Raw genomic sequence first — 9,881 nt, 5'->3', positions numbered from 1 at the left:
GTCATATTAAGCACCAGTTAACAGTTTTTTACAAACTCAGACATCAGAGGCTTAAATTTTAATTCATTGGCGGCATCTATTCAAGAATTATACTTAACCTATAACTCAGAGCTAAGTTACAGCATAGGAACAGGTGCTATCATTGGAAGATGTACAAATACTCAGCATTTTGAAAATATGGACCTTGTCCTCGGAACGGACATGATGACTCGACATTTGATGCATAGTCTTTAAAGTACACAGCGTTACCTTCCTGAAGGCAGGACTTTCTACTGAACGGTTTTATTAGCAATAGCAAATAAAAAATGAGCCATAAAAAGCACGTGGCAACAAGTTAGATACTTTATGGCCCCTATTTTATTTCAGTTTTGAAGAAAAGAAATTCCCGTATAAAAAAATTGGGAAATCAGAAGACACGTATAAGATAAAGTAAATGAAATTGTATCATATATAACAATGATTTATGAGAGTCTTTGAGTCCCAGAGGGCAGCGAGATTTATCACTGAATACTTCACAATTTGGCCTCAGGGTAAGGTTGTATAAATTGAGCAATTACTTTGCCTGTCCTTGGGACACTTCATAACTAAAATGTGCAGCTGTCTTTTATATTTACAATTATCATGTCATTACCGATTCAGGTGCCACATAAAAAAAAAACATGTTCAGAAATGCAATGTAAAGTTTAATCTGGTAGTTATACGTTGAGCATCAACAGAATCTGGTACATGTGCTGAGATTTACACCAACAACTGACAATTCACCTCAACTTCAAGGCAGAAAATCTCCTGCGGAATTTTACATTGTGAATGCGTTTTTTCAAATTTGCGATTGGTAAAATAACAAAAGGGTTTAAAATATGAAAAGAAAGAAGATGTTGCAGCATAAGGTTGTCTTACCTCTGATAACAAGCATCCGTCGCACCTTCATTGCCTTCCATTACTGTGAGCACCTATCCAGCAAGAATGATGGTTCTTCCTCTGAATGATGTTCTCTTACAGTCTTTTCCTAATTTTGCATTTCCTATCTGTTTATGCTTTGGATCTATGCGCACTGTAGTTTCCCCATTTTAAAATGCCTTTTTCTTCTTCTGATACAGCAGCTATATAGACGTCTGCCAAAGGGCTCAATTTAATGTTTTCATCCATTTCCTATAATGGATTTCTCTTACCTTCCATCATTTTAACATTCCTCCCACATTGACCCTTTGAAGAGATTTGCCTTCTGTGTTCTTTGATCTCTATAAATCGATTCGGGACCCACTGGTCCTAATCCTATGGATGTAATGAGATTTGGTCCCGTCATTAAATTACATGTAACAGTCATAACGGTCTCAAAAAATACAGTCAACCCCTGATCCTGCAGAATGCCTATTCCAAAGATTTATTTATTTATAAGTTGAATATTCTGTTGGCTGACAACAACAGACAACACAAATTACAACAGGACAACAATAAAAAAGCAATCCAAAAAAAGAAAGACAGATATCAAAAACCCTGCATTTAGTAATATATTAGAGCATCTCGATCCTCAAATAAGAGTCTTTATAGGCCCACAAGTTTGCATGAATTAGCGTTTCTTTCCTTTTACAGAAAGTTAAATAACCGGGGACACTCTTCAATTAAAAATATAGTAATAGCTCATAAGGAAGCTTAAAAAAATGTGCTTGGTTGAATATCCAGGAGGTTATTTATCTAGATTAACTAAACTCACTCAAATTCAGTCAAAACATCAACAAAAAGGGCTCCATATTTTCTAGTCGGCACGTCCAGCTGGTATCTGATGAGCATCACCATGGGGGGCGTTTATCATTCAAATAACCCGTCTCAGGTGCTGACCTCAGGCTGTACATCAGGCTGAACTGACTGGAGTATTGGGTTTTAAATAAAAATAGTCAGTCCCCTACCAGCCCAGTCCTCCGGTGGAGGAATCCAAAGCAATACACAGATATTGTGAATCTCCCCTAATCCGTCCGTGTCCATTTTGTCGAGTTCACATTCAAGGAGCTCTGGTGGCATTAGCCCAACTGGGAAAGGTATTCAGCTGGAACATGGGCACGCCCCACGTGTTAATGGCAATGTTGATGGTTAGGACTCCAACAAAGTTCAGAACAAATCCAGTTTTGGCCTGGAACAACCAGAAAAAACAATATATTACAAAACTGTTATGAATGAATATCAGAGTAGGTATTTATACACATACACACTACGTGCTGGTGCTCAGTCTGCCTCAGCTGAGTTTCCATGGTAATATTAGGGATATTGTTATTATTGGATATTGAGTGCAGATCTAATGATTAGATTTAAGGATTCATTTAAGCTGTTTATCCAAAAACTAAATAAAAAAGCCTTAATCCAAAATATTGCGAGAATGTCAACATGCTCTGTCTTTAGGGGTCTTACCATGTCCATGACTTTAAGGTTGCCGTAGGAGAAGGCGATGGCGTTGGGCGGAGTGGCCACGGGCAGCATGAACGCCAGCGAGGCAGAGATGGTGCAGGGAAACATGACGTACAGCGGGTGAATCTTGATGGCCGTTGCCTGGATTAAAACACACAACAACAAAAGAAGGGACATTCAAACACACGTTAGTGTAAATCTTTCAAGGGTTTATATGTTGTAAATATTGGTTGTAGAGGAGGACGTCCCGTCTCACCATAGAGGCCAATATAGGCAGAAAGAGGGTGGTGGTTGCAGTGTTGCTGGAACACTCGGTGAACATTGCCACCAGCAGACACAGCAGGATTGAGATGGCAAAAGGAGGGATGCTCTGCAGCGGTACGAGACTTTCCCCCAGCCACATTGAGAGTCCTGATTTCTATACAGCAAGGTGGGAGGAGAAAAACAGTTGAAGAAAAGAAGACTTTTAGAAAGATGTGGATTTGAGGATTAACTGCATTACCTCACTCCCGTGTGCCAACGCAAATCCTCCTCCCAGAAGCAAAAGGATGTTCCACGGCATCTTCGTGTGGACAACGTCCCAACTTAGCAGAGGTGGGGGGGCTTCAGCAGCAGCACCTTTTTGCGAAAAAGGGGAATATTTGGAGATGACACCTTATACTATTTGTCAGGGCAGTCATACACAATGATACATCCAAACATTCTTTTACTGTGTTCTGATAAGATGCTGTGACTATAAAATGATGTAAAAGTAAATGAGAGGAATAGGTAAGCCATCAAAACCATATTAAAATGTGTCCTAAGTACTTTTTCTCTTTTCCAACCAACTGGGGCACCACAAAGTCTGCCTCATAGCTTCTAAACATATCCCTTCTAAGTATGTGTTAATCATTATGTCACTTCTCTGTGTACAAAACACAGCGATTTTCCACTTGTTGACGGGTACTAGAGAACTTGCCGCTTAAAGGCAAGAACAAGACACGCTTAACTTAAGTTACCGAGGGGAAAAAAAAGTCACTAGTCAGAGGAACAGCGCAGCATGGACTGTTGTACAGGCTTGACCTTCAGGCTATCGGGATACCATTCAGGAAGGAGTTGGAACAATGTTTATTTGAAGCGCCGAATCAGCAAGATAAGTTTTTTCCGGGCAGTAAAAGTTATTGACTGCATGTTAGGTTGTTATAGTACAGACAGTACATAGGACAAGTGTGCTTATAAAACTCCTATCTTCGTCTGAAAAACTAACCCGCAGACATAAACCGTGATGCAACACTAAACAAGCTTCTCACTGTTCTGTCCAGATTTCCAGATAGCGCCATAAAGAGATCAGGCTCATGTCTTCTTGCTTCAACATACTGTTATTCTTCTTCAAAAAAACAGGATTTATACTATTTTATCAATGTTTCTCAACAAATGACGAATTTACACACATTTTCATAATACGATATGTATGCAAAATCTGAAACACGTCGGTTGGCCTACCGTCCTCAGACCTCCCGCAGCATCTGGGCAATTTGGACGGGATGCAGAAGAAGAGCGATGACATCAATATGGCCACGGTGCCATCCGTTACAAACCTGATGAGACAACACATTTGAAATGTCTGCATTTTGGGAATTGACGCTCAGGAAAGAATTTGGCAATGGTTTAAAGACAAAGATAAAGCATCTACAGAACAGAGATGATATGAGTTCAGTTATTGTTACTATCGTAAATTCTCCCCCTTTTCGGGAGAAAAGGGGGAGAATTTCCCCTCTTCCCCTCTTCCCTTCCTTGTCGTACTCACGTTTTTTCTTGGTTGAAGAGCACAGTGGCCCAGCCGGGTATGAACCCGGGCTCCCTGGTGAACCACAGGAGAACCAGCAACGTGAAGATGGTCAGCACACAACCCTCGGCGAAGCTCATGCTGCCCAACTTCTTGTACTCATCTTTGATTACCTGGTACGCCTCCCTGTCACCACCTTCCTGCGTGCCACATCCAAAGGACTTTTTCAAGCTGCAATGACGTAATGTTAAAAAAAAAATGAATACATCTTTTAACAATCTGGATGTAGTTATAGGAGTCAGTAGTTATGTGACACCAGTCCATAAAACTTACTTAAATCCCAAAAAAACAAACTGCAGCCAGAACCAAGACAAGACGAGCATGAGCAGCATGTTGGGGAACGCGAAGCCAAACCAGCTTGCAAAGTTGATCACGCCTCCGTTATCTGGGAAGAGTCTGTCGATGATGAAGAGAGAACATTAAAAACTCAAATAAAAAGTAGAAACCCAAACAGCCCAACTACCGGCAAGTCGAATCAAAATTATTTTGTTTTGTACTACCGGAAGTCCTTCTTTTTTGTTTTGTTTTGGTCATCTCTTATCAGTCACTAGTTCACACTCAATCATTAAATGTACTTAACGTGGCTTTAAACTGAAGGTCACTTGGCAACTCCCGGATTGATCCAATACACATATATAATATAATAAAAAAAGAGTCCAGGTTCGTACTCATCAATCTGGCCTTTCAGGATGACATTGGGCGTGGTTCCAGTGAGGGTGGCCGTCCCGCCGATGCTGGCTGCGTAACAAACGCTGAGGCTCATGCCTTTCGTCAGCTTCAAATACCTCTGCTCCCTCTGCAGTCTGCGCTCCTCGGCCTCTGGACTCCTGTCACTAACCCCTGGGGTGACAGTATCGAAAAGACGTCTTCATCGCTGTGTCTTACACAATAACATCCATTTATTATTTTACCCGTTTCTGTAATTGTTTGATAGTGAACAAAGTTACATTTCAAGAGACATGTGAAAGTTTTGCTTGACACATATCTTCACTACGGCAAAATGTTGGTGACTAAAACAAACCAGAATGCTCGATAAATGCAAATTTGTTCAAATTAGTATTTGAAAACTTCATACAAACAACAGCGACAACACACACTTCCATCTACTTGAATGCGCCGTTTTGCCATTTTTGCCAACGTTTTAGGAAACTTACTTAACAGGTAATAGCAACAAGAATAAGAATAAACCTTTTAACCAAATAATTCAAAAACATTCCCTCCAACAGGTAAAAAGGAAATGTTTGAATACCATGAAAAAAAGACACGCCATACACACCGATGCCGATGGCCCCGCCCTTTGCTTTGATCTCTTTGCTCTGTTTGGTGTCGCCCATCTCGTACGCCTGGTTGACCTGACCATTCGTCGCAGACTGGTCGTAGTCCCTCTCCTCGGCGTTGGCCTCCGTGTCGTTCAGCTGCTGCAGCACGGCGTTGGCGATGGGCACCATCATGGCTGTGGAGGCCGTGTTGCTGATCCACATGGACAGAAAGGCCGTGGTGCCCATGAACCCGATCATCAGGCTGGAGAGGAAGAAGAAGAGAAGCAGTTGGACTCGCATGTCAGATCGTAACAGCCTCTGCTGGCCCGGGAAGGCTTTCAACAACAGCCTGTGACTGGCCGCAGGGATTTGGGCTCGTTATTGTCGGGTTACCAGTTAATCCCAAGAGTGTTTGATGAGGTTTCTACACACAATTGTAGCTGCAGTTTGTAGTATGTAAATGTCTCACAGAGATGGCTTCACCCCCACAATAAGCAGCACTTTCAGGGCGATCCTGCGGTGCAGGTTCCACTGCTCGACAGCAATGGCCACCAGCAGCCCACCGATGAAGAGCATGTTGGAGTCCTTCAGGTACTGAATACAAACCTGGGTGACGGAGTAAAAAAAAAAAAAGTAAATAACAGTCTGAATCCCAGTCAAAATGTATTTAAATAGTTGTGTGTACAGTACCTCGCTTGATTCCATGATGCCCATCATGGGGAAGAGAATGACCGGCAGGAGGGCGGTCACAGCCAGGGGGATGCACTCCGTACACCAGTACAGCGCCATGAGGATGATCACATAGCCACATTTTGCCTGCTGTAATGACGGACAAAAGAACCTTAACACACAGTCGACAACGTTTTCTCACAAATGATTCACATAGGTGAACAAATGACAATTGTGTGCAAGTGACAACAGAGAGATAAGTTAAAGCCTGTCAGGGAACTACGACCCGCAGTACATTCCTTCACCTTGGCTAACTTAGATAGCGTGGTTAACAATTCTCTGATAACTGTGGTAAACAGTACGTTTTAATAATTGTAATTAATCAATGAAACAATTGCTGATTAAAGTCAAGGAATAAGGAAATAGTTCACCATTTTTGTCACACTTCCTTGTGTTTAGTTGTTTTATTGTATGTTCCATTTACAACAGCTGAACCAGAAACAAGGCCATAAAATGCTTATCTCTTTTGAAATGGTGAATCATTGTGAGAAGCTGAATAGAAACTGAGGTTGTGATCTTTTAATAAATAGGAAAGATTTAGCCCCACAACATGATCCCATTTTTCAATTTATCATAGTCAAAGATTACACGATACAAAGGGTCAATGACGGAGGCCGTCCTCTCCATGCTGCAGCTGAGAAGACAACGTAAAGCAACTAATGTCCTTCCAGACTAAGGCCTTTGATCCCTTTTGATTGTCATTTTCATTTTGTTGCAGTCGTTTCACAAAACGTGGCCACAGCTTTGGATACAGAACTATAGGAACTCTATCTCTCTACCAAAAATACTTTGTGGAATGAATGATTATGTTTGAAAAGACAATAGATTTTTTTTTTAAATTATTATTTAGAAGGCCAGGTATAATCATTGTTTAGTCAAAGTATATCAAAACAAACCTCCTAAGTGGATTGCATGTTAGAATATATTAGAAAATACTGTATAATGTAATGTTTCAGAGCATAAAAAAAAACTTCAGAGATCAAAGTTCCTGTCACTTTTATCTAAGCCTCTATTCTGTGCTCCTCAGACTCCTCAATGGTAGAATGAATCAATCACTTTCGTTACATCAAGTATGGTCAGCCTTTCTTTGCCTCATTAACATCTAAACATTCAGTATCTCTACTTCAAATAACCACTCTCTCTGATATCTACCTCAACCACCAACACAATCTCTCCTGCTAGCTCCCTTACGGATCATTCAGTCCTTTTTATGACAGAGGATTATCTAGAATCACGGTGTTGTGACCTTTCACACTGCTTACTCTAAACAATCACATAACTCTTGGATTTTAAGCTTTGAAATGATTGTTGCAGCGGAGTTTATGCTGCTATGATAGAAGTATCTGTGGACAGGGTGAACTTTTGCAATGAAAATCAATGTTTGGTATAATAGGTTGAAGGTTGAGCATAATTTCTTCTTCACTTAGGTGTCCAACACATGAAAGCAGATCTAGAATGTGGCATTCATTGGAGACTTCCTTTATCATGTTTTGGATGGAATGTTTTATCTTATGCGTAGTTAATCTGAGTCGTGTCCAGCGAGAAAGTAACCATCTAGGTCAGGGGTGTCAAACTCATTTCAGGTTGGGGTCAGATACTGCCCAGTTCGACCCACTGACGATCGGTTCGACTGAGGGGGCGGGTGGATGGGCGCTGACGGTCCGACCGGCTGACATTCGGGGTGGGGGGAGGGGGGGGTGCACACTGTGTACTGGACGGATTTGACACATCTAGGTGGTCCAATAATGTTGGTATGAGACCACCTTTGGCTAAAGATCAGCTATGATAATATACTTGCTGTTTGATGTTTGACATGTGGGTGTTTATTTTTGGTAAACGAAGGGACAGACCCAATATTTTATCAAAGTTAGTCAGATCACCAACCCGCTAAAGCCGTTTACCCTCAATGTGCAGTGAGGGTGGCTAAATGGGGGATTTGTGCTCAAAACATTCTACCATAGAAATCTAATTGAACTCAACCAGCAAATATACTACAGAACAGGCGATAATATTTACTCCGTCTCAGCTCTCAGATCAGTAGCTCAACAGTTGATGACTAAACTGCATCATGTATTCATCAGGACTGATGGAGAGAAAATATTGCACTCAGCCTTTAATTTCACATATTGTAAGTTAGTATTTTTTAAGCTACATTTGCTTTGAAGGAATTTCTGCTGCACTTAATTGGCTTTCTTGCAAACCTAGTCATCACAAAGGTTTTACTTCAACTTCAGCAAGGCACCGCAACATCAGAAACACACTTCAACTTATAAAGACCATTCAGCAACATTTATGGTTAGAGAAAATCTTACATAGATTTGGACTAATATTCATTATGCAATTAGACAAGCCACACAATTCTGCAGGACTGAAGTCTAATATGTGACCTACAACAAGAAAAAGTCATGCACATGGTCATTTTCTTACCAGGGTCGGGATGACAAGGGGCAGAGGCAGAAGTAAAAGAGGTGTCAGGACTATCACAATGTAATTCCTATACTTCCACAACCATGTAAGAAACCCAGCCATGATCCAAAAGGTGTGAGGGACATCCAAAGTACTGAAGAGTACAGAGAAAATATATGCAAATCTCCACACTGCCCTAGTAGCTAAGAGACAGTAACAGAACGTCCCGGTATATATGTATGGCTTTGCTGGTCACCCTGAAAAGAAGATTAAAAATTAACTTTGGAGTGGGGCGGGGGGATGGTATGAAATGGCATGTGATCAATGTGTTGTCAATGTCTTGTAACAGGATGGAGAAATCTTTAGAAAAAGTTCCACTAGATAACAGGGTTAATAGCCTTGTAAATAAGTTGTGTGGGCGTAACATGCTAAACACAATGTTGTGTTTCCTATGAAGCCTGCCTGAGGCTGAAATGTAGACAGACCAGATAATCCTCCAAATGTGCGCTCACGTGTGGAAAAAGTCAAAAGGTTTCGAAAGAGTGTATGATGATTACTGTTTTATTGCTTGAGGCAACCCTGAGTTTTTATCCAATTACGTTCAAAGTCCTCAATGGGGAGAAATACTTTCAGATAACACAAGTTTTTTGCTGAAAATATTACTTCCAATATATATAAGAAGTGTGTTTACTTGGGAGGGATTGCTACACGTGTGCGCTGCTTAACGGTTGGACAAACTTGCCGTTTAGAGTTTAAAATGTGGCTCAGTCAGATACAAATGAGGAATAAAGTCAATGTATAATTAGCGTTAGCGTCCATTAAACATACCAATACAATTCTATTGTTTTTTTTCAGTCATTATATTGTCGTTAACACCTCATTTGTTATGTTATTCATTATTTCAGAGGTATTAATAGATATGTATGCTGATTGAATGGTTTGATTAGATGAAGTAGTTTGTACAATGTCAAGTTAAATACATTTGGGAAGATAAGTCTCTTTTATTCCATTTCTCAGCTGCCTTTTTGAAATCATCCAGCCGTGGAAAGCAGACGTAATAATACCCCGTTAATCATTACAAATAACTTTTGCCCCCACTTGTGTATACCTAATTAGAGCGTACATTTGTCTAATCATGAATAAAGTCCATATAAACACAAGCCATGTCTAATGATTAATATACAACTCAATATTAGCTTATCCGCCTGCCAATATTTAGTGTCAAAGAAACTAATGGTAGTGATAAAAACACTACAAACCAGACA

The 9,881-nt window shown here is 40.6% G+C and overlaps 1 protein-coding gene across 1 annotated transcript; it reads right to left on the bottom strand.

The window, feature by feature from the left end:
- Positions 1 to 672: 672 nt before the first annotated feature.
- LOC119210575 (solute carrier family 13 member 2-like) lies at positions 673 to 9,617 on the bottom strand. Its single transcript, XM_062561134.1, has 11 exons — positions 8,638 to 9,617; positions 5,951 to 6,300; positions 5,495 to 5,743; positions 4,891 to 5,049; positions 4,496 to 4,618; positions 4,184 to 4,393; positions 3,880 to 3,974; positions 2,900 to 3,015; positions 2,654 to 2,815; positions 2,401 to 2,538; positions 673 to 2,125 (listed from the first exon to the last, which is right to left on the bottom strand). Exons 1-11 carry the CDS (start codon positions 8,737 to 8,739, stop codon positions 1,997 to 1,999), a joined length of 1,833 nt encoding a protein of 610 aa, XP_062417118.1. The 5' UTR covers positions 8,740 to 9,617; the 3' UTR covers positions 673 to 1,996.
- Positions 9,618 to 9,881: the final 264 nt, after the last annotated feature.

This window comes from Pungitius pungitius, chromosome 3 (genome assembly GCF_949316345.1).
Source record: "Pungitius pungitius chromosome 3, fPunPun2.1, whole genome shotgun sequence".
Lineage (NCBI taxonomy): Eukaryota > Metazoa > Chordata > Actinopteri > Perciformes > Gasterosteidae > Pungitius > Pungitius pungitius.
The sequence above is the reverse complement of the archived record's forward strand: the minus strand, read 5'-3'. Positions and strand labels throughout refer to the sequence as shown.

Excerpts from the sequence above, each read along its gene's own strand:
- LOC119210575 (XM_062561134.1), bottom strand. The coding sequence starts at position 8,739 with ATGGCTGGGTTTCTTACATGGTTGTGGAAGTATAGGAATTACATTGTG. Across the intron at positions 4,394-4,495 it reads TTTGTTTTTTTGGGATTTAA|CTTGAAAAAGTCCTTTGGAT; the intron begins GTAAGTTTTATG and ends ACGTCATTGCAG. Across the intron at positions 3,016-3,879 it reads CTGCGGGAGGTCTGAGGACG|GTGCTGCTGCTGAAGCCCCC; the intron begins GTAGGCCAACCG and ends TTTCGCAAAAAG.